The sequence below is a fragment of the Chlorocebus sabaeus genome, chromosome 3, assembly GCF_047675955.1.
Source record: "Chlorocebus sabaeus isolate Y175 chromosome 3, mChlSab1.0.hap1, whole genome shotgun sequence".
Lineage (NCBI taxonomy): Eukaryota > Metazoa > Chordata > Mammalia > Primates > Cercopithecidae > Chlorocebus > Chlorocebus sabaeus.
Window position 1 is genome coordinate 4026447 of NC_132906.1, and position 27993 is coordinate 4054439.

Genomic DNA, 27993 nt, shown 5'->3' on the forward strand with positions numbered 1-27993 from the left:
GTAAGCAGCTTTGATTGCTAGGGAATTCTCTGTCACAGAATGAAGAACAATCTCATTCTACATACTGATTCTACCAGAAAGTGTGCATCTGAGTAACCTTGTGATCCTTCTTCCGTAGGAAAAGCACTATGTTGTCTTCTCTTAAAGTTGTCGTTTCGAAGTTGAGTGTCTCAGAATCTTTCTACTGATTTGTGGAATAATATGGATGGTAGATAATTGTGTAAATTTATCTGTGGTTTGTCTGTGTTTCTTTAAATATGTGTTCCTTAGAACTGAACATACTACTTTAATTGGTCAATATGCAGGTTTAGGAGAAGGTTGGGAAAAACTTGCCTCTTGTGATCTAAGCTCTACTTCTGTTGTTTGCCTAGACCAGCAATGTATTGGGATTTTCAATAGGTGCATAACAGTGTCAGATCACATTGGCCATCCAGGTCACCACATTTTTGGGTTCTTATTCAAATAAATTGCTTTTGTTTGTCAAGTGTTCCCACTAAGCCATATATAAGTAATTGTAATCTAATTTTTTAAAACCTTAGCTTTGAATATTTATTATAATAATAAACAGTATCATTAATATATGTCTTACCAGAGAGATAGACTTGCATGGTAGTTAAGAGTTTAGCACTGGAATCGGGTTTCAATCCTATCTCTTTTATTACAGTCTGACGTTGAGATGGTTAAATGTGATGATGCCTGGAAGGTCCCTTCCCATGGCTCTTGGTTGGTCAGTGATCAGCAAATGGGAGCTATTATTCTCTTTGCCAGACTCATATAACCCTCTTTAACACGCATTTTCTTATTTAACCTGACTACAGTTTGATGAATACTATTGTTATTCTGCCTTCGTTTAGAGGTGGGAACTGAGCCCAGAGTAGTTAGGTAATTTGCTCCGGGATGTGGCACTCCGGAGTGGTGCAGAAGGATTTGAACATGGGCCTATCTGATGCTTAGTGGTTGGCACACCTGGATAGCCCTATTCTATGTTTCATAGAGTAGTGTTTTCTAACCTAGCCTTCTAACCATTGTATATCTTAGCTGTTTTATTAAATACTTAATTCATACGAAGAATACAGCGTATAAGGACAAAGACAAGTAAACACCATGTATGCACTACCCAACCTGAAATAGGAAATGCCACAATTTTCATCGAATGTCCTACCTTGTTCTCAGCCCACAATCTCCCACCCAAGAGGTGACGTCATTCTGACTTTGGGGATTATCACCCCTTACCTCTTCTTTATTGGTTTTCAACACATAAAATATTCCTAAACAATATTTTTCCTTATGTACCTGTTTAGTAGAATAGCATAGTATACGAGATGGGAATATAAAGCCACTTGATATTTTTTGCTCTCAGCGATCCCCTTAAATTGCTGGTGTGATTAGTTTCTCTTCTGCCCGAGGTGAAAAGTCAAGCAGCCTCCTGAATCTTGGTCACTTTTGGGTCATAAAAATCTCGTAGTCACAGTCACATCAAGTTTAAAACAAACCAAAAAACCCCACTCACTCCCACAATGAAAATACACAATTTCATGTCCTAGTCACAACTTTAATCTTGCTTTAAAATTGAGACTCTTGATATTGACGGAACGTGTCTTACTACCTCCTTGTTCTTTTTTTTTTTTCCCTCTCCCAGGAATACTGCAGCTATTCTAAGGGCTTTGCGCTCTCATGTAAATTTTAAATTCAGCTAGTCAAAGTGACACACACACACACAGAGTTTGGATTTTGATTGGAGATATTTTTGAATCTGGATGTTGTAATGGTATTATTTGTTCCCTTGCCTTAGTGAGGTTAACATGCTTATTAGCACCAGGGGCGGGTTTCCAAGCATTTACCTAGATGAGCTGTGACCCCCTGTCATGGGTACAAAACTCTCATTGGCCTGATTGTGCCACTCATCGTCAGCTGTTTGTTTGTTTTTTTAGGATAATAGTCTATTTTTTAGAACACTTTTAGGTTTATAGAAAAACTACCCTGTTCACTGTTTCTTTTATTGTTAACATTTTGCATTAGTGAGATATATTTGTTACAATTGATGAGTCAGGATTGATATTACTATTAACTAAAGTCTACGGTTGACCTTAGAGTTCACTCTTTTTTTGGAGACTGAGTCTCACTCTGTCACCAGGCTGGAGTGCAGTGGTGCAATCTCGACTCACTGCAACCTCCGCCTCCCAGGTTCAAGCAATTCTCCTGCCTCAGCCTCCTGAGTAACTGGGATTACAGGTGCCCGCCACCATGCCTGGCTAATTTTTGTATTTTTAGTAGAGACAGGGTTTCACCATGTTGGCCAGGATGGTCTTGATCTCTTGACCTCGTGATTCGCCCACCTCGGCCTCCCAAAATGCTGAGATTACAGGTGTGAGCCACCACGCCTGGCCTGGAGTTCACTCTTGATGTACATTCTATGGTTTGGACAAATACATAATGCAATGTATTTACCATTATGGTGGTGTACGAATACTGTATGTGTTAAAATCCCCTGTACTTCACCTGTTCACTTCTCTTCCCCCCGCCTCCCCCTCATCCCCCAGCCTTTGGCAGCCACTGATCTTTTTAGTCTCTATAGTTTTGCCTCTTCTGGAATGTCATCTAGTTGGAATCATGCAGTATGCAGCCGCCTCAGCTCAGCCTCTTACATTCACAGGATGCATTTCAGTTTTCCTCCATGTCTTTTTCTGGCTTAGTAGCTCATTTCTTGATAAACCTGAATAATGTCCCACTGTCTATATGGGCCACTGCTTGTCCATCTGCTCACCCATTGAAGGATGTCTGCGGTGCTTCTAGGTTTTAGATATTGTGAATAAAGCTGCATCAGCATTTCAGCTGTTTATTTTTGTGTCTCATGCCACCATTCGTAAACAGAGACATTGAGCAAAAGTCTTTATTTTATTTTAGCTTTATTCTAACTTTCAGAAGTCCCATCTGTGAAGTAGGCTGGCTGGGAGGAGCAGGAGAATGAAGACAAGCGAGAGTTTGAAGACAGGCGTAAATGGTCCACCGAGAGCAGGAGGAGGAGGGTGGCTGGGCCAGGGAAAGAGGCATCAGATGAGAGGAATGAATGGAGGAGAGCATGAGGATGGGCATTGATTATCTCAGCATGAAACAAAATCGGGAGCAGCAAAAAGACACAGCTAAGGCGAAGGAGCCACCTGTGGGCTGAGTCAGGCTGAGAGGAGGCGGGGAGGTTTTCGGCAGGGTTTAGTAATGGAATCCAGGACATCCATCCCTCAGTTTATGAGAATAACCTCAACCTGTCACCAATATTGTAGGTAGGAGTAGAAAGGAAAGACCTGCCAAGCATGGTGGTGTGCCTGAAGTCCCAGCTATTTGGGAGGCTGAGCCAGGAGGATTGCCTGAGCCTGGGAGGTTGTGGCTGCAGTGAGCTGTGATTATACTGCTGCATGCATTGCAACCTGGGAAACAGAGCGAGACGCTGTCTCGTAGAAAAAAGGAGACAGAAACGAAGGGCCAGGAGGTAGACAGACATACATGTGTTTGTGTCCCCGTTGCATGGTAAAACCAGCTTGGAATGATAATAACAACAGAGATCAGACTTTTGGAGTAACCCTCACCAGACATCATCTGTCAGGGCCCTGGGAACTCTGGAAGTCAGGAGTTATAGTCTGAATCTGACCCAGGGGAGTCTGCGTGGATAACTCGCTGGTTGTGACGGTGTGATGTCCCCTCTGCATCACAACCAGGGTATATCCAGAGCTTATTTTTTCAGGGAGCCCCTGATGGTTTTGCTGCAAAGCCTCTCTCTCTGTGGCTCTAATCAATAATGAGTCCAAGAAAAATGAATTTCCTCCCCTATAAAATGTAGGGTTTTGCCAGGGAGAAAAGCTGACATCCACCCAGGTAAATAGAAATCATCAGCTTTCTTTAAAGTCCCTGAAAAGAAAAAGATGGTGTTAGGAGAATCATCAAGAGAGAAGAGGACCTTTTCTGACCTGTGGGTGGTGAGGTTAGAAAAGCTGTGCAGGGTGTTACAGAGTTTTCTGAGCTGTGGATTTGGGAAATGTTATGCAGATTGGGTATTCCTTATCCGAAACACTTGGGACCAGAACTGTTTCAGATTTTGGAATAGTCGTCTTATACTAGCTGCCTGAGCATCCCTGATCTGAGAATGTGAAATCCAAAATGCTCCAATGAGCATTTCTGTGGCGCATCATGGTGGCATCCAAAAGGCTTCAGATTTTAGAGCATTTTAGATTTGGATTTTTTTGGATTAGGGATGCTTAATTTGTATTGTGGCTATTTTGACAGAAATTCATCACCTGAATGCTGGAATAGATGCTTTACCTTGAATTATATGACCTGTCGTCTAAATCCTCTTCATAATGTTTGTTAGACTATTCACTAGGCAATTATGATTAATATGTTTTTTATTTTAACAGCTTAATGGAGATATAATTTACATACCATAAAATTCACTCGCATTAATTCTACAATTTAATGATATGTTAGTAAATGTACAGAGTTGTACAACCACTACAACCTAACTTCAGAACATGTTCATGATCCTCCAGAAAACTTTGTGGCCATTTCTAGTCACTGCCCGTTTCCTTCCCCAGCCCTGGCAACCAGTAGCTACTTTCTGTGTCTATGGACTTGCCTTTTCTGGACATCTCAGCATGTCCATAGAATCATACAGGTTGTAGCCTTCGTACCTGACATCCCTCACTTTGCACAGCGTTTTTGAACTTTACCCGTGTTGCATCAGTATTTATTTTTATACAGTTAAGTGACTCTAGGCTGAGCGCGGGGGTGGCCCCCGCCTGTAATCCCAGCACTTTGGGAGGCCGAGGCGGGAGGATCATGAGGTCAGGAGTTCGAGACCAGCCTGGCCAACATGGTGAAACTACATCTGTACTAAAAATACAAAAATTAGCTGGGCGTGGTGGTGGGTGCCTAATCCCAGCTACTTGGGAGGCTGAGGCAGGAGAATCGCTGGAACCTTGGAGGCAGAGGTTGCAGTGAGCCAAGATTGTGCACTGCACTCCAGCCTGGAGGACAGAGCAAGACTCTGTCTCAAAATATATAAATAAATAAATAAAAAATAAGTGACTCTGACATATTTGACTCCTATATTCGTTGATACATCTAAGTTTATCCTTGTCTTTTAAAAGATAATAGGTAAGGATATATTACCTTGTTGTGTGTTGTAAGTGTACTTTTTATTCCAGGATTTAAGTGCAAAAGGATGGTAAGAGTCTTGGACTGTAGAAGAGTTTGCTCTTCTTGCCTCTGAGCCCCAGAACCCTCTTTTGTTTGCAGAGCTGCACAGCCACACCGAGTAGGTGGCCCAGCAACAGTAAATGTGGTGCCCACGGTCGTAAAGGACAGTTGATTCTGCAGGGAACGGCTTGTTCCTGAGCCTCGCCTGGAACGAGTGTGTGTTTGGGCGCTTTCTCCAGGTTGGATGCCAGTGCTGGCCTCAGAGACCTGTTTGCTTGCTTGCTTTCTCTCTCTCTCTCTTTTTCTTTTTTTTTTTTTAAGCTTCACTTGTACTTTAAGGTACAATATTAGAATGTTCCTATGACTTTTTTTTTTTTTTTTTGTATTTGTAGATTTGGGATGAAAATGAAAATGGAGGTGTAAAGCCTGAAGGGAGTGGGAGGAGGGAATCTTGCAAAATACAGATGGAAGAAAGTGAGCACTGTCTTCTTAGACAGTTTTTTTCTTTTGTTCTTCATCTCTTAGCATTTATTATCTGAGATAAGAAATTTCCATTAAGCAAAGGTGGTGAAACACTCCCAGGAGCCTGGAATTATGCTACGAACACTGCTTAGTTTGGGAAATAAAAATGGCGCCTCGCAGAGGCGTTCCACTTGCTTGTCCAGTTTAGGAGTGGAGAAGTTGACAAGGAAACAGGAAAACCCTCACATAGGAAACAGTATGTAATTCCTGGAATTATGGTGGGATTTCTTTTCCCTCAACTTTTATTTTAAGTGCCAGGGTACATGTGTAGGATGTGCAGATTTGTTCCGTAGGTAAACGTGTGCCGTGGTGGTTGGCTGCACAGATCATCCCATCACCTAGGTGTTAAGCCCAGCATCCATTAGCTATTCCTCCTGATCCCCTTCCTCCGCTCCCCCCACTGCAGGCCCCAGTGGGGAGTGTTCCCCTCCTTGAAATGATGGGATTTTTGCTGTCAAGCTTTCTGAAGTTGAAGTTGTGTCTTCCCCAGTGCTCTCTTTGTAAAAAAAAAAAGTGTACAGAACCATTCTATAGAGGATGTAAATTAGTGTCAGGGTAATCACTTAACAGAAAGGGGAAGAAATACTGATAATATAACACTCAACTTTTTAAATATCTTTTTCCTAAACTTGATCTTCCTGCGTCTGAGCCCCTAAGAAAGCCTCGAAGGCACTAGCTACATTTTGTCAAGTCTGTTTTTGTGACTGGCTAGTCAGATGTCAAATCAAGAAAGGGGACAGCACTTCTGTGGCTGTTTGCATTGTTTCTGTAAACATTGCTGTTGAGGATTGGATGTGACATGTGAGTCTCCCTCTGTTATGTCGAGGACACAGCAATGCAGTGCCCTGCAATCAATTGTGTTAGGTTCATGATATTAACTTGGTTGTGCAACTATTACTGCCATTCATCTCGACAACTGTTCGGTCTCCCAAACTGAATCTCCATACTCATTAAGCAACAGCTCCCATTTCTCCTCCTCTTCCCAGTCCCTGGAAATTACTGTTCTTTCTCTCTCTACAAATTTGACTACTCTAGGTACTTCAAATAATTGGAATCATATGTTATTTGCTCTTTTGTGACTGTCATATTTCACTTAGCATAATGTCCGCCAGGTTTGTCCATGCTGTAGCATGAGTCAGAATTTCTCTTTTTAAGGCTAAATAATATTCTATTTATATGTATATACCACATTTTCTTTTTTTTTTTTTTTTTTTTTGAGACGGAGTCTCGCTCTGTCGCCCAGGCTGGAGTACAGTGGCTGGATCTCAGCTCACTGCAAGCTCCGCCTCCCGGGTTCACGCCATTCTCCTGCCTCAGCCTCCCGAGTAGCTGGGACTACAGGCGCCCGCCACCTCGCCCGGCTAGTTTTTTGTATTTTTTAGTAGAGATGGGGTTTCACCGTGTTCGCCAGGATGGTCTCAACCTCCTGACCTCATGATCTGCCCGTCTCGGCCTCCCAAAGTGTTGGGATTACAGGCTTGAGCCACCATGCCCGGCCACACATTTTCTTTATCCATTTATCCATCAGTGGACAGTTGGGTTGTTTCTGCCTGTTGGCTGTTGTAAGTAATGCTGCTATGAACGTTAGTATATAAATATCTGTTCTGCATACCTCAAAATAATAAAAGCCATGTATGACAAACCCACAGCCAATATCATACCAAATGGGCAAAAGCCGGAAGGATTCCCCTTGAAAACCGGCACAAGACAAGAATGCCCTCTCTCTCACCACTGCTATTCCACGTAGTTTTAGAAGTCCTGGCCAAAGCAGTCAGGCAAGAGAAAGAAAGAAACGACATCCAAATAGGAAGAGAGGAAGTCAAACTATCCCTGTTTACAGATGACATGATTCTGTATCTTGAAAACCCCATAGTCTTGGCCCCAAAGCTCTTTCAGCTGATAAACAACTTCAGCAAACTCTCAGAATACAAAACAAATATGCAAAATTGCTGGCATTCCTATGTACAAACAATGGGCAAGCAGAAAGCCAAGCCATGAAAGAATTTCCATTTACAATTGCTGCCAAAAGGATAAAATACCTAGGAATATAGCTAGCAAGAGAAGTGAAGGACCTCTTCAAGGAGAATTACAAACCACTGCTCAAAGAAATCAGAGATGCAAATGGAAAAACACTCCATGCTTATGGATAAGAAGAATCACTATAGTAAAAATGGCCATACTGCTCAAAGCAGTTTATAGATTCAATGCTATTCGGATTAAATTACCATTGACATTCTTCACAAAATTAGAAAAAAACTATTTTAAAATTGATGTGGAACCAGAAAAGAGCCTGAATAGCGAAGACAATTCTAAGCAAAAATAACAAAGCTGGAGGCATCACTTTGCCAAACTTCAAACTATACTGCAGGGCTACAGTAACCAAAATGACATGGTACTGGTGCGGGAACAGACAAATAGATCAATGGAACAGAATAGAAAACCCAGAAATAAGACCACACACCTACAGCTCTCTGATCTTTGGCAAACCCGACCAAAAACAAGCAATGGGAAAAGGATACCGTATTTAATAAATGGTGCTCAGAGAACAGGCTAGCAGAAAGTTGAAACTGGAACCCTTCCCTTACACCATATACGAAAATCAACTCAAGATAGATTAAAGACTTAAATGTAAAAACCCCAAACCTTAACAACCCTAGAAGAAAATCTAGGCAATACCATTCAGGGCAAAGGAACGAGCAAAGACTTCATGGTGAAGATGCCAAAAGCAGTCACAACAAAAGCAAAAATTGACAAATGGGGTCTGATTACACTAAAGAGCTCTGCACAGCAAAAGAAACCAACAGAGTGAACAGACAACCTACAGAATGAGAGAAAATGTTTGCAATCTATCCATCTGCCAAAGGTCTAACATCCAACACCTACAAGGAACTTAAGTTTACAAGAAAAAAGCAACCTGATTAAAAAGTGGGGAAAGCACATGAACAGACACTTCTCAAGACACATCTGTGGCCAGAAACATGATAAAAAGCTCAACATCACTGATCATCAGAGAAATGCAAATCAAAACCAGAATGAGATACTATCTCACACCAGTCAGAATGACTGTTACCAAAAAGTCAAAACACAACAGATGCTGGCCAGGTTGTAAAGGAAAAGGAATGCTTTTCCATTGTTGGTGGGAGTATAAATTAGTTCAGCCATAATGGAAAACAGTGTGGTGATTCCTCAACAATCTAGAACCAGAAACTTGATCCAACAATCCCATTACTGGGTACATTCCCAAAGGAATATAAATCATTCTGTTATAAAGATACATGTGGGTCAGGCACGGTGGCTCATGCCTGTAATCCTAGCACTTCAGGAGGCCGAGGTGGGTGGATCACCTGAGGTCAGGAGTTCGAGACCAGCCTGGCCAACGTGGTAAAACCCTGTCTCTATTAAAAATACAAAAATTAGCCGGACATGTTGGCGTGTGCCTGTAATCCCAACTACTCAGGAGGCTGAGGCAGGAGAATTGCTTGAACCCGGGGGGTGGAGGTTGCAGTGAGCTGAGATTGCGCTATTGCACTCCAGCCTGGGCAACAAGAGTGAAACTCTATCTCAATAAAAAAGAAAAAAAAAGATAACATGCATGTGTATGTTCTTTGCAGCACTGTTCACAATAGCAAAGACATGGAACCAACCTAAATGCCCATCAATAATAGACTGGGTAAAGAAAAGTGGTAAAAGTAGTACGTATACACCATGGAATGCTATGCAGCCATAAAAGGAGCAAGATCATGTCCTTTGCAGTTATATGGATGGAGTTAGAAGCCATTATCCTCAGCAAACTAATGCAGAAACAGAAAACCAAATACAGCATGTTCTCACTTGTAAGTGGGAGCCGAATGATGAGAACACATGGATACATGGTGGGGAACAACACACGCTGGGGTCTGTCTGAGGGCTGGGGTTGCAAGGAGGGAGAGCATTAGAAAGAACAGCTAATGGATGCTAGGCTTAATACCTAGGTGATAGGATGATCTGTGCGCAGACCACCGTGGTATACGTTTACTTTGGTAACAAACCTGCACATCCTGCACGTGTGCCCCTGAACTTAAAAATTAGAAAGAAAATAAAATATTTTCCAGTCCCCAATTTCAGTTCTTTTGGACATATCCCCAGAAGTGGAATTGCTAGAGCATATAATAGTTCTGTGTCTGAGTTTTTGGGGAATCACCATACTGTTTTCCGCAGCGGCTGCGCTATTTCAGATTTCCACCAACAGTACGCCCGGGTTCCAGTTTCTCCACATCCCCACCAGCACTTGTTATTTTCTGTTTTTTTTTTTTTTTTTTTTTTTTTAAGTTAACAGGCTCCTAAATAGATGGGAGGTGGCATGTGTAGTTTTTTTATCAAGACATATCTTAGGAAAAGAATGCAGTATTTGTGTGACCTGTAAAGATAAACTATGCAACTGTAAAGAAATGTTCAGCGTTCAGTAACCTGCTACCTGTGCACATCGCCCAAGATGCAGACTGGCTATCCTGAGCCGTCAGGGAGGCAGTCGCAGTGGATTAGGAACACCGATGCTATGGCCAGACTATGGTGCGGGTGGTGGCTCTGTCACTTTCTGTGGTGCGATCTTAGGACCTAACCTCAGATTCTTCCATCTGTGAGATGGGTGTGATAATAGAGGGTGGTTGCGTTGAGAATATCTGGCGTATAAACATTTTCTCTTTCTCCACCCCGTGTGTAATTAGTAGTAATTTAGGGAAGTTGGAGCAGCACTGCCTGATGGGAGCAGCTGAAAGCTTTCAGCAGAGAAGGGACAAGCCTTGTTCTTGTCAAAATTGTCTCAAAAAATCTGAGACTGAAATTCTTTTGTCAGCAGGCTGGAGGAAGGTAATTAGTGTCAGGTGAGGCTCAGAGTTACTGAACGTGTTCAGAATAAAGGACCTGGTGGCCTCCCAGAATAGTGAGGGAACTGGGGGGGGAGCAGCTTTCTTCCAGGAATTTGCTGTAATTGAGGGCTTTGTTACCATGTAGGCTGATAATAACCTGTGCTCCATATTCCTGTTAATTAGATGCAAAGTGGTTCCAATTCCAAATTGCACCAGTGTGGAATAAAATACAGAATATAGATTGTGTCTAAGGAATATTAAAGTGAAACAGTATAATTCATAATCCCCAGTGCTCCTAGCACTCCAGTGAGTGAATATAGATAGAGTCTGAGTTCTCCAAGAGTGATTTTCCCTTCCCATGTGGATGACAGCTCGCCTTGGCTTTTCTCCAGTGGATCGGTTCGTCATGCAGATCAGGAAGCAGTGGGGGTGGGGGACTTCCAGACTGATCTTTAGTTGCAGATAGGTGTCACCCTCTTGTCCAGAGGGTTCTCAGACAGTCTCAGTTCATGGACCCTGGTTTCTCAAGATTTTTAGGGAGCCCATAGGCCAAAAGAAATCCCTGACAGTTCCATTTATTAAGTAGTTTTAATCAGCTGGCTGGAAAGGGATATATTGCTAAGTGTGGAGAGAAACAAGAAGAAAGTCCAGAAAAGCTTCAGCTTCTTCAGAAATTACTGCACTTGGTTTAATTTGAAGTCAGGTAAGGGTCTCAAGAGGTGGATACTGTGTTCACACCTGCACTGAAGATCGGATATTGGTGTTTTCCTTTATAATCTGAATGTTACCAGCACTGGGTGGAAAACACAAAGTTCTTAGAAAATAGAGATTGCTATGTTTTTGTTTTCTTCTGGACAAGATGCTAATCTCCATGGGAGCATGCCAGGGTCAGCTGTGGCTTCCTGGTCCCTGCCACTGTTGATGAGCTGTCAGCACTGATGCAGGGGTCATTCTAGTGAGTGCAGAGATCGACATCACGAGCCTCTGGCTTAGGTGCACAAGAGCTGTACTCAGGAACAAGCCGATTTTAGAAATTTGAAAGACAAATGTGATCACAATGGTATCTAGAGTAGATATTTTAAAAGTGCCGTCCCCGTTTCTCTATTAAACCTCAGTTAGGCTTTTAGTTGTCTTGGACAGAGATGTAAGACTTTAACTTGATTTCATTTTTAATTTTAAAAGGTCAGCGTTTTTGTTGAAACTAGGTTGCTGCACTTAAAAAGTATGGGGTAGGGGAATTAGAGATGAAAAGACAGCCCTTGCCAAGGCTATTTGATGAAGTAAAAGGACTGGCAGGAGCTGAGAGCAACAGCACTGTTCTGAGTGTCTGCTTTCAGTTCCACGTGTAAGTGAGCTTGTGTGGTATTTGTGTCTCTGTGCCCAGCTCATGCCACTCGGCATAATATCCTCCAGGTTTATCCACGTTGCTGCAAATGGCAGGACATCCTTTTCATGGCTGAATAGTACTCTGTTGTATGTGTACACCATTTTCTTTATCCATTCATCCATTCAGGGACACCTAGATCAATTCTGTATCTTAGCTACTGTGAATAGTGCTGCCATGAACATGGGAGTGTGAACGGCTTTTCGAGGGGTTGATTTTATTCTTTCGGATATACACCCAGTATTGGGATCGCTGTATCATATGGTAGGTCTGTATTGAGTTTTTCGAGGCGCCTCCATGCCGTTTTCCACAGTGGCTGTACTAATTTATGTTCCTGCCAGTAGTGTATGAGGGTCTCCTTTCTTGCACATCCTTACCACCGCTTGTTACCTCTGGGTTTTTTGATGATAACCATCCTAACAGGTGTGAGGTGGTATCTTGCTGTGAGTTTGATTTGCATTTCCCTGAGGATTTTGATGTTGAGCACTTTTTCATATACCTCTTGGCCATTTGTATGTCTTCTTTGAAAAAATGTCTGTTCAGATCCTTTGTACGTTTTGTGATTGAGTTATTTCTTTATTGAGGGTTTTGTTTGTTTTTGCTAATGAGTTGGTTGAGATCCTCGTATATTATGGATATTAGGAGTCCTTTATTGGTTGTATGACTTGCACATGTTTTCTCCATTCCATGGGTTACCTTATTTTGTTGTTTCTTTTGCTGTGAAAAACCTTTTAGCTTGATACAGTCTCATGTGTTTATTTTTGCTTTTGTTGCCTGTGTTTTTTGTGTTATATCCAAAAACTTATCGGCAAGACCAGTGTCAAGGAGCTTTTCTCATGTTTTGTTATGTGGTTTTTATGGTTCCAGGTCTTACGTTTAAGTGTTTAATTCATTCTGAGTTGATTTTTGGAGTAAGAGTCCAATTTTATTATTTTGCGTGTGGATATTCAGTTTTTCCAGTACTATTTATTAAGAGACTATCCTTTCCCCATTCTTGGTGCCTTTGTTGAAGATACGTTGACCGTGTATGCATGGGTTTATTTCTGGATTTCATATTCTCTTCTGTTGGTCTGTATGTCTGTTTTTAAACCAGTAATATGTGGTTTTGATTACCATAAGTTTGTAATATAGTTTGAAATGAGGTAGTGTGATGCCTCCAGCTTTATTCTTTTTCAAGATTGCTTTGTCCACTTGGAATCTTTTATGGTTCTATATGAATTTTAGTGTTTTTTGTTTGTTTGTTTTTTGTATTTCATCGGAATTTTGATAGGCATGGCATTGAATCTGTAGATCACTCTCAGTAGTATGGACATTTTAATGATATTCTCCTAATTCATGTTTATAGGATATCTTTCCATTTTATCTGTGTCTTCAGTTTCTTTCATCAATGTTTTATTGGTTTCAGTGTACAGATCTTTCACCTCCTTGATTACAGTTATTCCTAAGTATTTTATTCTTTTCGATGCTTTTGCAAATTGGATTGTTTTCTTGATTTCTTTTCGGAGAGTACATTGTTAGTGTCTAGAAATGCAATTGAAAAAAATAAATTCAACTGATTTTTCCATGTTGATATTTATCCTGCAATTTTACTGAATTTGTTTATTAGTTCTAACAGTTTTATGGTAGTCTTTAGGGTTTTCTGTATAGTAGATCACATCATTTTCAAACAGAATATTTAACTTCTTCCTTTCTGATTTGGTTGCCTTTCTTTCTTTCTCTTGCCCATTGCCGGGATTACGTTGAATGTAAGTGGTGAGAGTGGACATCCTTGTCTTATTTCTGATGCTAGAGGAAAAGCTTTCAGGTTTGCACTTTTTGGTATGATATTAGCTGTGGCCTTGTCATATATGGTCTTACTATGTTGAAGAACATTCCTGTATGCCATATTTGTTGAGAATTTTTATAATGAAAGAGTGTTGAATTTTGTCAAAGGCTTTTTCTGTATCTATTGAGATAATCCTATGATTTTTAGCCTTGATTTTGTTGAGGATTTTTTACATCTGTGTGCACCAGGGATATTGGTCTGCAGTTTTCTTCAGTCAGTACATTTAAGATGGAACTCCTTGGCTTCCCTCCTGCTCCTCTCCAGGCCTCTGTTGCTTAGTAAGTTGCATCTCCGTTGGACCCAGCCTGACGGGGGGAAATCACCTGTCTCTCCCCTCTTTCCACATTGTCCAGTTGGTCAGCAGGCCATGTTGACTCTCTCCCCATCACCTCTCCCCAGCCCACGGCCAGGATTATCTCGTCCAGTGGCACCGACGGTGATGGCTTCTGCTGCCAGCTCCCATGACCTTTAGAGTAAACCCCAGTCCTTAACGTGGCTTACAAAGGCCTAGGCTCCCCTGCCCTGTCCCTGCTCGCCGTCCTCCAGCTGGGGTCTCTGTCTCAAGCTCCCTGCACCCCAACATCCCTCCTTTCTCTGGCATTAGAGCATCCGTGTGTCGGCTGAAGGAGGCCGTTGCCGGCTTCATAACACCACCAGTGCTCCCCACGTGGCTGGAGCTCTCTGATGACTGAACCACATCAGCTGTTCACCATTCCCCTCCTGGTGTGTCTTCCCCAGTTCCTCTCAGACACGAGGGACCAAGGAAATATTTGCTATGAATGAATCAAGTCTCACAGGAAGTTCTTTCTTGTTCAGAGATGAAAGAGGCCAGGTGTGGTGGCTCTTGCCTGTAGTCCCAGTACTTTGGGAGGCCAAGAAGGGAGGATTGCTTGAGGCCAGGAGTTCAAGGCTGCAGTGAACCTGTGATTGGGCCACTCCAGCCTGCACCAGGCTGCACTCCAACGTGGGTGACAGAGTGAGACCCTATCTCAAAAAAAAAAAAAAAGAAGGAAACAAACCACAGGTACCTCATTTGAATGGAGGACATCAGTGTTCCTTTCTAATCTACGTTCACTCAAATGATGACAGTCTTGGGTAGCTTTGCGTGTGTTCCTTGCTTCATGTGGCCCTGAAGTGCTTATGTAACCACCCCAGGGGCAACAGGCATTGGTTATTGCCAAACCACCCGACTCTGTTGCCTCAGGATACTTGGCCTAAGAGAAACTGTTGGGACTTAAGAGAGCTGATTGCCATATCATCAAAGTTCTGACATTCTAATTGGAAGAGATACAAACTAGCAGACTTTGACAGGATTTGTGGGGAGGAGAGGAGAGGGAAAGAGTGAAGCCAGGATTGATTTTTAAATTAAATTTAAACACAGTTAAGTGGGTCACACTGAAACACATGCCTGCTCAGCCACGTTGCCAGATATTGAAAAAAAGAAAGGCTGGCTTTGTTTGGCGGATGGGCAGGCTCAGCCTCCCAAATCTTGCGTACTTATAGGTAAGGCCTCTTGCCGAGCCACTTGTGTCATTGAGCCCTGAAGTTGCTGCCATTGGGAGAAACCACAACAAACAACAATCCCACAAAACCAGCTCACCATGTGGCAGAGGATAGGTGTGACCGGTGGTCTAGAGGAGCTGACCGTGGAGCAGGCCTGATCTTAGGTACAATAGCACGTCGCAGCAGAGGGAGTTACAGTGACGACACCTACATACTGGCCTGCTTGGGTCAGTCCCTCTCCACAGCACCAAGGACAGACTCCCGCACGGAGAAGTCGGAGGAAGATGATCAGGAGGCCAAAGTGACTGCTTGTATTAAGGAACATTGTGGGGGTAAGAGCAGCTCAGAGACGATGATCATAGCGAGGAGAGTCACAGGATGCCAGAGACACAGCACCCACTTCAGAACACTGCAAAGGGTCTTTTTTTGTTTGTTTTTGTTTTGAGATGGAGTCTGGCTCTGAAACCCAAGCTGGAGCACAGTGGCACAATCTTGGCTCACTGCAACCTCCACCTCCTGGGTTCAAGCGATTCTCTTGCCTCAGCCTCATGAGTATCTGGGACTACGGGCACGCACCACCACACCCAGCTAATTTTTGTATTTTTGGTAGAGACAGGGTTTCACCATATCGGCCAGGCTGGTCTCAAACTCCCGACCTTGTGATCCACCCGCCTCGGCCTCCCAAAGTACTGGGATTAGAGATGTGAGCCACCGCGCCTGGCCAGGATCTTTCTTATCCTAGAAAGAGGACAACACCCTTCTCTCTGTCCTTTTTCTCATTCTGCTATCATTCAAGCTTCTAAGTCACAGATCAGGTTCATCTTTCCATAGAAGTATGACTTCGTTTACTTTAGTATATTACTAACGAACAACTTTAATATAGCCATCCCATTGATATTTTTAACAATTTATTTACATTATAAATTAAGTGGGATGGGGAAGATGACACGAGAATCTTACAGGAAAAAATGTGTCTACAAGTCTGAACAAGTGACTTAAAAATTGACATTTAGAATACCACTTGTTCAGCATTTTAGAGAACATTTTACATTCCGGTATTTATTATCTTAGGGTTGAAGAGTCTGAAGGCATGTATTATCCATACTCATGGAGAAAAGATAGAGCTAATTTTTAGATGAAATAATGGCATTTTATATATGTTTGGTTTCAGAGGCATCCTTTGGGAAAAGCGATCACCTTCTCCAGATCCGCATTCAGGTGACCTTGGCCGGTCTCTGACTGAGCCTGGTGGAACATGACTTCCCTCTGGCCTTGACCTTTGAGCTGGCAGGATGACTGCAGGGAGTAGGCAGTGCCTCCATCTGAGAATCACAGAGCAGATCAACCCCAAAGCAGCCACCTGCACGTGTGGTACATCTTCTGCACCTCCATGGGCACTTTTGCCTAAGGCCAGATGCATGTACAATAAACTTAAATCCATTGACTTTCCAACAGAGTACTTCACTTCTTTGGATGTAGACATTTTGACCCAGAATACCATTTCCTATTAACAGTGACCTGTAACTATCAACTTTACACGTTACCAAGAAAGGTGTCATGCCGTGAGAATAATTAATATTTTGATGAGAATATTCTCTTTACAATGCACTTGCTTATCTAAAAGTAAAAGAAACTGCTCTAAAAGAAGTTTTAGGATCCCATGGAGGGAGGTTGTGTGACTAGCCTAGGTCACATAACAAAGCAATTCAAAGCAAAGAACCCTGACCCCAAATTCTTAGCCTCAGCTGCTGCCCTTCCTCCCCTTCACCTGTCCCTCAGTCTTGCTCAGAGGGATATGCTCCCTAGTGTTGTCCGCTCATCACTCGGTTCTCTGCATCTGTGCTCTCAGCAGCACATCCGTTCCCCTCCTTAGTTGCCTGGGGACTCCACCTCCCATTTGCTTCTGCCTTGTAACGGTAACCTTTGTCTCACCTTGCATCTCCACTTTCCTTTTTGAGATTCAACATATTTAAGTATTAGCGATTCTTTAGTTTTCCTAGCAGCTAAACTCAGCTGGTTTTGAACTTCTCACAACAATCAGAATATAGTCCTTGCTGTCATTTCAGTCCCCACTGAGCATCTGACATATTTGAAGCATCATTAAGCTCTGTGTCGAAGGAGCCATGTCCGTGGGATATTACACCAGAGTATTCCTGACTTCTGTGTGTTGGTTGTGTTCGACACAGCGTCCCCTGAGGATGCGCCGGCATTGAGAACCTCCACCTCTAACAAAGTCTCACAGATCGCCTCTGAGAGATGGGGTGTGTACTCCAGGGACCGCTGTTCAGGAACAGTGGCTGGTCACCTCTGGCTTGGTTCATTGGTGGCATCGTATCACATAACTGTCGTGCGTGTCCTAACTGAGGAAATGTGTGCCAAGAGGCAGGGAGGGCTTGCAAGGAAACAATATCCAAATGTCAGTTCAGTTAGAAGACAGTTTAAATTAGAAGCAGAAGGCATTTCAGCAACTGCTTTAATATGTAAAACTAATTTGAGAGGATGAGATACTTGATTGCACAGCACAGAGAAAGGGCCTCTTCTGGGCCTCTGTCCTCAGCGGTGGCAGAATGGTCTGTGGGGACATCCCCTACATGAAGACCTGACAGGCTCCTGGGTGGAAACTGAGTTGAAAATTAATCTCATTTCCTCAGAATGCAAAGCTATAAATTGGGCCTCTGCCTGGAAACACATTTTATGCAAAAAAAAAAAAAAAAAAAAAAAAATGAGCATTAAAATAAATGCAGCAAAAATAAAATACAACACATGTATATGCTGTTACACACAGTTATTAAGTATGTCTGATTAAGCCGTGGATATAAAAGCTGCATCATTCCCTTTAGGGGTATTCTGTGCTGACTGCACCATTGGGTGTCTTAGCCTGGGAACCCAGTGACACGCAGCTCCAGATTCGGGCCGGTCTGCCCCTGCCAAGCAGAGACGTTGTTTTTGCTCCAGTGACCTTCACAGTGACCTTCACAGTGACCTTCAGGACTGGGGCCATCCATCTGGAAAACTTTCACTGCTCTGAATGGTAAATGTGGGGGAGGTGCAGTCTCGGGGTGACATCAGTTTTGGCATGGGTTGCAGGCATGAGGTAGTCCTAACCGGGAACTCGGTGGTTACTGCTGCAATCTTGTTTACCACCAGAAAGGTGCTGGACAGGCCATGGCTGCAGGAAGGCAAGACACAGGCCGTCTTCAGGGCTGAGGGCTGTGGCCGGCAGCAGCTCCCCTGGAGCCTTCCCAGGTTGCCATGAGATTGGAGGAAGAGGAGCTCAGACGCTGTCACTGCGCAGAGGTTGGGGACCCAGGGAGGGGCACTGTGCAGGATGCCAGCATCTTTCACACAGGCTCAGACCTACCTGCCCTTTCATCTCTCACTACACCAGCCCGACCTGCAACTTTAGACACAGAAGGAAGATTTTCCTTTGTGGTCTAAGACCTGCCTTTGCAAATCCTCGTTTTCTACCCCCCGTCACCCCAGAGGATTGACAAAGCAAACATACATCCCTACTGGGGAAACACCATTCTCAGCCACAGGAATGTGGTTTAGCCCAGTAACCCCCATAAGGCAAGCCAAGACAATCACACACTTTTATGAAATTGACACCTTTCCCAAAGATAGCTTATTCCAGTTACATTTCTCCATATACTTTCAATTGAACATTGAACTTCAATGATTGAATACTTAAGTGACGCCAGAGCTGCAGATTTTCTTTTGAAGCATCTTACCTACTCCTTACACAGAGAGATCCTGAGGGTACCAGATCCAAGGGTAAGGGGGCTTCTTTCCTTCACTAAGGTGTGTATATTGGGGCTGTGAAGAGGAAGGACAGTGTCTGGCATTAGGCCTGGGGAATAACTTCATCTCTGAAATTAGAACCTTGGATGCTTTCTCTTTACAAATGTTGTAAATTATGGCTGGGCATGGTGGCTCATGCCTGTAATCCCAACACTTTGGGAGGCCAAGGCAGGAGGACCATTTGAGTTGGTCAGGAGTTTGAGACCAACCTGGCCAACATGGTGAAACCCCGTCTCTACTAAAGGTACAAAAATTAGTGGGGTGTAGTGGCACATGCCTGCAATCTCAGCTACTTGGGAGGCTGAGGTGGGAGGATCACTTCAGCCTGGGGGCGAGGTTGCAGTGTGCTGAAGTTGCGCCACTGTACTCCAGCCTGGATGACAGAGCAAGACTCTGTCTCAAAACAAAACAAAAAAAACAAGAAAAAAAAAAAAAGGAAAGAAAAGGAAATGATAGATTTCAGTGGTTTTAACTGGCCATAGTATGTACCTGTTATCCCAGCTACTTGGAGGATGAGGTGAGAGGATCACTTGAGTCTAAGAATTTGAGGCCACCCTGGGCAACATAGCAAGATTGAATCTCTTAAAATTTCTTTCCAGTAGTTTCAGAAAAACTATTCTGAAACGAATTGGTAACACATTCATGGTTTTCAACACTCTTCTCTTTTTATTACAATTCTTCTTCCTAATAGCATCAGTGGCCACGGTCGCTGCTAGACATCCTACAAAACACAGGTCGGCTTCCACAACAAAGAACCACCTGGCCCAGATGTTGGGATGTCAGACCTGAGATGTGCAAAGCCAGCAGCCCCTTCAGTCATTCAACAGACACATGCTGAGAACACAGTGAAATAAGACACGGCTTCTGCCTTTAGAGAACTTTTCATGCTCCTCGGGGAGGTTAGTGTAGAAGCCAGACGAGGAAAGCAGAATGACAGGGCAGTGTGGGAAACGCTAGAGAAGTGTCTCCAGGTATTTCAAACAAAGAATCTAATACAGGGGTTATTTTTATACAGCTGAAAAACAAAAGACAAGACAGTGCAATAGCAGGAAGTTGCTACCAGCCCCTGGGCTGGAGTGGTAAACAAGAGGGCGTGTTGCCTGAGCTGGGAGCTGGTGCCGCCAGCCCGCAGGACCTCGGACCTGGGAAGGAGGAGCTTCCCAGCAGGGCTGGAGCCACAGAGACACCACAGCTGCTTCACATGCCCACGAAATACTGTGGCAACTCCCTTTCCCAGCCCTTGAGTCACCTCCCACCACCACTGCCCACTGCCAAACCTGGACAGAAGCCATTTTCAGGAACCTGGGAATCGTGGTTCCCAAAACACAGAGAGACAACAATGGCTGGAGAAACAGCCTGAGAGCAGACAAGGAAACTCGCGAAGTCATGATGGTGTGAGGATCATGACAACTAGCTCAGCCCTGCTGGAGGGAAAGGCGTCCTGTATTGGGCACGGGACATTCCACATCTCTCAGAGTCCACAGGCAGCCAGTGACCCTGGGTTCAGTGACACGGCCCATCTGCAGTGTGGAAAGGACTCTGGCAGCAGAGTGAAGGGTGGGTGGGCAGTGAGCCAGACCACGGTCGTCCAGGTGGAAGGTAATGCAGCCTAGGAATGAGGCACCAGCCACCACGTTGACAGAGGGCTGGTGGGCATGCGGTAGAGTCGCTTAGACCTGGTGCAATCTGCAGGGAAGGAAGAGGGTCTAGCGTGACCCCCAGGTTGTGGCCTGGAGGTAGCAGTGCTGGGGTGGACCCTCCGATTTCCACCCTGCTGTGCTGTCACTACAGCAATGGTCCTAAGCTCCCCAGCCTCACTGTGCCGTAGCATCCTCACTGTCGTGAATAGGGGTCAGATGTTCCCCAGGGCCACATTCTGTGCAGCTGTGATTTAAGGGTCTGCGCTCACCCCTTCAGCATTTTCGATTTCAATGTGTTTTCTTTCAGTGTCAGTTTGTTATGTAAATCAAGCTGCTCTAACCAGTGGGCAGCAGGCTGCATGTGGCCCGGGGAAGCTTTGAATGTGGCCCAACACAAATACGTAAACTTTGTTAAAACATTGTAAGATTTTTTTTTGCAATTTTTTTTTTTTTTTGGTTCATCAGCAGTTGTGTTAGTGTGTTTTATGTGTGGCCAAGACAATTCTTCTTCCAGTGTGGCCCAGGAAAGCCAGAATATTGGACACTCCTGATGTACATGATGAGTATATTATAAAACCTTTCGACTTGTTTGTACATTTAATCTGTTCTGTATTCCTGAATTTCAAATTTAAGTTTTTACTTTAAAATTACCAGTCAAAAGTTTGTTTGTTTTTTTGTTTTGGGGGAGAATTCTCATTATCACTAAAAACAAAAAAAATTCCATTCTAAAGTTCATACACCCTAGAATCCAGCTTGTAGACAGTGGATTTCACAATATTCCTATCTGAAATTCTTAGTTCTGTTTCTTTCATATCTCTGGTAGAGTTCCCACAATTTATAAGACTTGCTACAAAACCACTAATTGAATTGCAACCCTTGTTAGTTAATAGAGGTCAAAGTATTAGTTCTAAATAATGCAACTTGCTATGTTACTCAGAAATTCCAGGAAAAGGCTTTTTTTCCATGATACTCAGTTTCACTCTTAGCAGCACACAACAGTCACGTTGTTCAGCTCATGAACAAAATACTAAGTCCCTGGTCTTTTAAAAAGCGTATTGTCCCAATTAGAAACCCCAATTTTTTGCATGTGTTTTATGAAACCTAAATCCTAGAAATTAAGTTCTGAGTGTTAGAAAATTTCAGCTTCTTCACTCTGTAAAAACAGTGGCTTGTAACGACTTCTTACCTTGGTATGGATTAGACAAGGCAGGATAACTGATGTGATTTCACATCGAAGTTAAATAATCTAAGTGTGCAAAGCACACCATTCTTACCCTCAGAGAGTGCACACTCTTGTTTGAAGGCAGCTCTATAAAGCTATCATTATAATCCATTTTGGTAAAAACAATTTGATGAGATGCCTGAAGGCTTGTGGAAGCACAGAGTAAGGGATTTCATTCATTCCAGGGGACTCAGGAAGGAATTCCTGGGTAAGGAGACACCTGCAGTTCATCTCAAAGAATGATGAGGTATTATTAGACTAGGGGTGTGTAGGCTTTTCTAAACCCACTTTCACCTTGATTTTACTAATTTATCACACTGAGCTGTCCTTCCAGAGACACTGTTCTACTTACTGTAGAGTGAGCAGTTATCCCCATTTGCTAGGAACTTTGTTGGCTTCAACCCTGGAAGTCCCATATCCTGAGATACCCCTCATTCCTGGGTCAGTCAGACACCTGGTCCCCCCAAATTTATTGCCTCCCAGTCGTACTGTGTGTTGTTGACTGTTGCTTTGCTCTTGTCAGTTTCTTATCTAGAATGGGGGATTACCTTCTCACGGCCTCGAATTCCTCGTGGGACCCGCACAGACGCTTGCACCCAGTAGATGCTGGTGAAGTGGGTATATGCATAAATCTTGGTACCTCTTATTCTGTATACAGCACTGAAGTGCAGACCACTGAAATGACTGACTCAGGAGCCATATGGCAGCACCAAGTTTAGGCCAAGTCCCAGGTCTTGGGCCCTTGTTTCCTCCTTGGTTATAACAGGTCTCATAGCGCCCTCTGGTGGTGCCAGGAAGCTGTCTAATCCCCTGAATTACAAGGCGGGCATCATGCCTTCTCTTCTGTAGTCAATGCAAATCATAATAAGACCATTATTACGACTTAACGTCAGTGCCCATGAACTGGACTTTTTGATTAAACAATCTCATTCATATCACAATTCTGAGATGCTGAAACAATGGAATTCCCTGTGCCTTCTAGAGCACATGAAGGCGCATAGGTGACACCAAATGTTGAACTTACTTTGCAACTGGTTACAGGCTTCATACCCAGTCTTATTGCAGAGATGATTCAAGCCTCTGCTTATGTGGCTTGTTCACATGTAACCCACAGCTCCTCTGGCCCTCTAATTCCTGCATGAGAACACTGAACTGCAGAGGGCGTGTAGTAGCCCGTCGGTCTTCTGATGAATGGAATTGGCTGATGGTCTGAGTCATCGTAGCCTCCCTTGTCCTCGATGGAATCAACTCTTTGACCCTTTAACTATGGCTGTCCCTGGGAATCCCTTCTCACTGGAAATGATGTAGGGACAAATAAAAATGGAACCTATCAAGAACCTGGGGCATAGGAGGAGAAGAGAGATGTTTCTGTTTGCGTGGGGCAGATGCTGCACTTCATAGGGGTGAGCTAAATCGGGATCTGCTGTCATCTTTAAACAGCGTCGTCCTGTTGTTCCTCTCTTGCCTTTGGCCTCTGTGGCCCTGACTGATGTCTAAAGATTTTTGGGATTTATTTGCAGTCAGGGTCATGAGGCCCAGGAATTGGAGTCAGATGTGTGGGGTGCAAATGGCCACTGTGCCTCTGTCTCTGTTCATTAGTTTACTGCAGTGGAGAAGAGTGTGGGCTTTGTGGGGACAGCTGCAGGACTCCCAGGCAAATGACCTAACCTGCTCCAGTATCCATCTGGTTGTCTGCAAAATGCAAGTCATCCTGCAACCTCTTAGGTTTCTATGGGTCCTCAGTGACATTATGTTTTCCAAGACCTTAGTGCAGAGGCCTGACATATAGTAAGTACTGAAAAGTTGATAGTCTTTTATGGTTATTATCATAATCTATCATTCATTCATCCAGTAATTATTTGTTGAGAACAGGGCACTGAGACATGTAAGCTATCACTTGAAGACTGAGCAGATCTTGGCCTGATGGGAAAGGTTAAGGGGGAGCAGCATTTTCATTTTTCAGGGGAAGGGCATGGACCCAGGTGTGCATGATGGGGAAGGCATGGACACAGGTGTGGGGGAAGGGCATGGACACAGGTGTGGGGGGAAGGGCATAGACACAGGTGTGGGGGAAGGGCATGGACACAGGTGTGGGGGGAAGGGCATAGACAGGTGTGGGGGAAGGGCATGGACACAGGTGTGGGGTGAATAGCATGGACACAGGTATGTGAGAAGGGCTTGGACACAGGTGTGCATGATGGGGAAGGCATGGACACAGGTGTGGGGTGAAAAGTATGGACACAGGTGTGTGGGGAAGGGCATGAACACAGTGTGTGGGAAGGTATGGACACAGGTGTGTGGGGGTAAAGATACAGATACAGGCATGGGGGGAAGGTGTGGAAGTGGATGTGTGCGGTGGGCGTGGGTGCAGGAGTGTGTGGTTGTCAGGGCACGTGGGAAGAGGAAAAAGATGCTGAATTTGTTTAATTTGAATTCTTCTGAATTTTTTTTTTTTTTTTTTTTTTTTTTTTTTTGAGACAGAGTCTCACTCTGTCGCCCAGGTTGGAGTGCAGTGGTGCAATCTCGGCTCACTGCAGCCTGTCTCCCGGGTTCAAGCGATTCTCCTGCTTCAGCCTCCCGACTAGCTGGGATTAGAGGGGCACATCACCATGCCCGGCTAATTTTTGTATTTTTAGTAGAGATGAGGTTTCACCATGTTGGCCAGGCTGGTCTCGAACGTCTGACCTCAGGTGATCCATGTGCCTCGGACCCCCAAAGTGTTAGGATTACGGGCGTGAGCCACTGCACCCAACCCTGAATTTCTAGTATACTTCAGCAGCATCTTCATTTCTCTCTTCTCTATGACCAGTTGGAAAAAGACCCCTACCGATGTGTTTCCTTCTCAGAGGCTGCCCTGGCATGTCCTGGCCGAGTCCTTCCCGCCTCTGTCCCGGTGGCCCTGTGCGGCTCTCAGTTAGTGTTTGAGCATCTCGGCCCTCCTGGACAGGAGGCAGCTGCCAGTATGTGGGGCTCACACTTGTTCCTGCGTGTGTCAGCACTTGGTTTGAGTATTCAGTGTGTTGGATTCAACACAGGCTGGCATTTTAACATCACACCTTTTGAAATTGTTGTGAGGTTTTCTTTTGGTATTTCCTAATTTTTTTTTTTTCCATTTCACATAAGAAGAAAAGATAGCGTTGAATGATACCTAGATATTTTCATTCCAGCAGTTTTTTCCTAGTCTCACCTACACAGGTTCCAGTGAGTTCATGTCCACGGCACAGTCCATAATGACCCTTCTCTGTCCAGGGATGTATATTTGCATCTTTCCTTCAACTTATGCAGTGAATGGAGGGGAAACGTACAATTGTAACTGAGTTTGAAGTAGCTTTCGTCTGACCCGCCCTGTGCTGGAGCGGGCCTCTTGTTCTGTGAGCAGAGGGGCTGCTGTGTGGGAAATGGCTAAACCGCCTGCTTTGTCTTCCGCTGCAGGCCGTGGTCACCCAGGAGCCCGATGTGCAAGGCGGGTGTGAGTGCCAGGACGGCATTCCTGGAGATGAAGGCCTGGAGCTGCGGTCAGCGGACTCGGCAGTGCCCGTGGCCATGACCCAGGCTGCTGTGCGGCCCTGGTCACCCTGCCCGGAGAACATGACCACTGCCCCGAACGGCCTCGGGCCAGGCCCCGCAGCCCCCTGTCCAGGCTCGGGCCTGAAAGATCCCAAGATGGTGACCTCGCTTGCGTGTGGAAACGGAGTCTGTGGCTGCAGCCCTGGTGGCGACACAGACACCCAGGAAGCCAGACTCAGCCCAGCCAAGCTTGTGCGCCTCTTTTCCACCAGCCGGAAGAGGACGAGTGCCCACCCCGAGCGGCCCCGCTCCATGGTGCTGGTGGGCAGCTCCTCCACATGGAACACCCTCGCCTCCTTCCGGAAAATGGGATCCTTTAAGAAACTGAAGTCCTCAGTCCTGAAAGGAATTCAGAGCCGAGAGGGGTCAAATGCCTGTTCCAAGGGAGAGGCTTTGGAGCATGGCCTGGGAAAGCCCATCCTGAATGGCGCTGTCCCAGGAGCCCAGGCAGGCAGGGGCTCCCCTTCAGCACCGGGCCCAGCATGTGGTACCCTCAGGCCAGCAGAGGGGGGCGCACTGGATGGCTCCGACCTCGAGGACACGGACGATCCCTTCCAGCGGAGCACACACCGCTCCCGCAGCCTCCGCAGAGCCTACGGCCTGGGCCGCATCTGCCTGCTGGATGCGCCCCAGAACCATGCGACACCCACGGCAGCCACTGGCCAGGTGCCCGCCATGTGTGAGATTCTCGTGAGGGATCCTGAAAACAACAGCATGGGCTACAGGAGGAGCAAGAGCACTGACAATCTTGCCTTTCTGAAGAAGAGCTCCTTTAAGCGGAAGTCCACCTCCAATCTTGCAGACCTCAGGGCGGCGCATGAGGCTCCGGTGCCGCAGAGGACCCTGAGCAGTTCCTCCACGGACTCCCAAAAGCCTGGGTCAGGAAGGACCAAACGCTGGAGGAGCCCGATAAGGGCCAAGGACTTTGACAGAGTCTTCAAACTTGTGAGCAATGTGACTGAGGCCGCCTGGAGGAGGGAGAGTCCCAGGAGTGGGGCCCCGTCCCCTGGTGAGGCCGGCCTGAGACTCCAGGCACACAGCCGGCTGCATGACGACTACTCCCGCCGCGTCTCCAGGAGCACTGAGCAGGACAGCAGGCGGGGCGGGGCGGTCATGCCTGGTACCACTGCAGCCTGCACCGTGGCCGCTGGTTTCGGCTCGGCCACCTCTAAGGGGCCCCACGTAGACGCTGACGCCACCGTATTTCCTCTTGAAGCCAAAAGTTCCTGGGCGGTGGAAAGCGACAGTGCTTGCGCTGGCAGCTCCTCGCCAAGCCCGATTGTCCAGGATGTGTTGAGCAAAGACTCCTGTGACCCAAACACTGGCAGCCAGTTCACATTTGACCCTGAGCAGCCTCCCACCCCTCTAAGGCCCACCACACCCAAGCCCCAGAGCCCTCAGAGCCCCGGGGCAGGAAGTGCCAAGTGTCACAGCAATCACAGTGCCCCGTCCGTGAGTTCGGAGGAGAGTGAAGGAAGGGCAGAAGGGTCTGCTCAGAAAGAGCCAGGGCCTGTGTCCTTGCAGGATCCTGTGGAAGCCACACGTGGTGTTGAGGGCAGCAAGGACCTTTTGGTGAACACCGGTGGGGCAGGCAGCCCAGAAGAGGAGGAGGAGGAGGTAAGGGCAGTGGTAAGGTCCCTCATGTGGGCAACCCTGCTGTGGGAAGGGAGCTTGCACAGGGGCATTCTGGCCTCACCTGGAGGTTCCCATGCTGCACAGGTGTTGCCCTGGGTCCCTAACTTGTCGTGGTCAGTGGCCCTCTGCTGACCTTGTTGCCCTTACAATATTAGTGGGAATGGGAGTTGTCAAGTTGCTGTTTACCAAGTTCAGAAGTCATCTCTATCTCCTTTGAAATAAATTTGACAACGTATGAGACTCATCGAGATGACATTTGCCACACCTTTCATTCAAAAGATGTTTGTTGAACACGTACCAGGTACTAGATTCTGGGGGAAAAAGTAAGTTGTGAACAAACTGTATTCTGCTCCATGCAGTTCTGACTCGTATCTTTCTTCTTTATATTTTAAGCTGTTTCTGTAAACCTTTCCCACAAAGTACATATAAGTGAAATTCTTTCTGTTAAGAGACTATTACCTGTCCTAATATCACAGCACCTTTGGGTGTCACTTGACCAGCTGGAAACCTCTGTGACTGGCAGTGCCTCTGCTTGAGTTTTGCTCATGCCCATTAGCCTCATCCCACCCATTCTGCCCAGCAGGCTGCGTTAGGCTTGCACTGCCAGCCCAGATCCCATGCCTGCTGACGGCAAACCAGGGATGGAGCAGCAAGGGGTGTATGAGTGAGTGAGCATGGAGTCCAGCCTCTGCACACAGCCAGGCATGTCTGCTGTTGCAGCAGGGCAGGCAGCTCCAGGTGCCGGCTCCATGCAAGGCTGTGGCTGGAACAGACGTACTGCAGCTGGCTTCTGCTGCAGGCATCAGCTTGTGGACAAGGGGAACGTGGCGACAAGTGAAATCTCAGAGATACCAGGAATTGAA

At 45.4% G+C, this 27993-nt stretch overlaps 1 protein-coding gene across 3 annotated transcripts in view; it reads left to right on the top strand.

Annotated features, from left to right (window-relative positions):
* Positions 1–27993, top strand: part of SPATA13 (spermatogenesis associated 13) — a 318996-nt gene that overhangs the window by 204865 nt on the left and 86138 nt on the right. For 2 of the 3 annotated variants that reach the window (XM_073012904.1, XM_073012906.1), the window contains one exon: positions 25361–27112. In XM_073012904.1, coding sequence (XP_072869005.1) covers positions 25361–27112 — 1752 coding nt within the window. Of the gene's footprint in view, positions 1–18104; positions 18297–25360; positions 27113–27993 lie in introns of those variants that run through there. The other variant, XM_073012905.1, reaches the window with a different exon arrangement.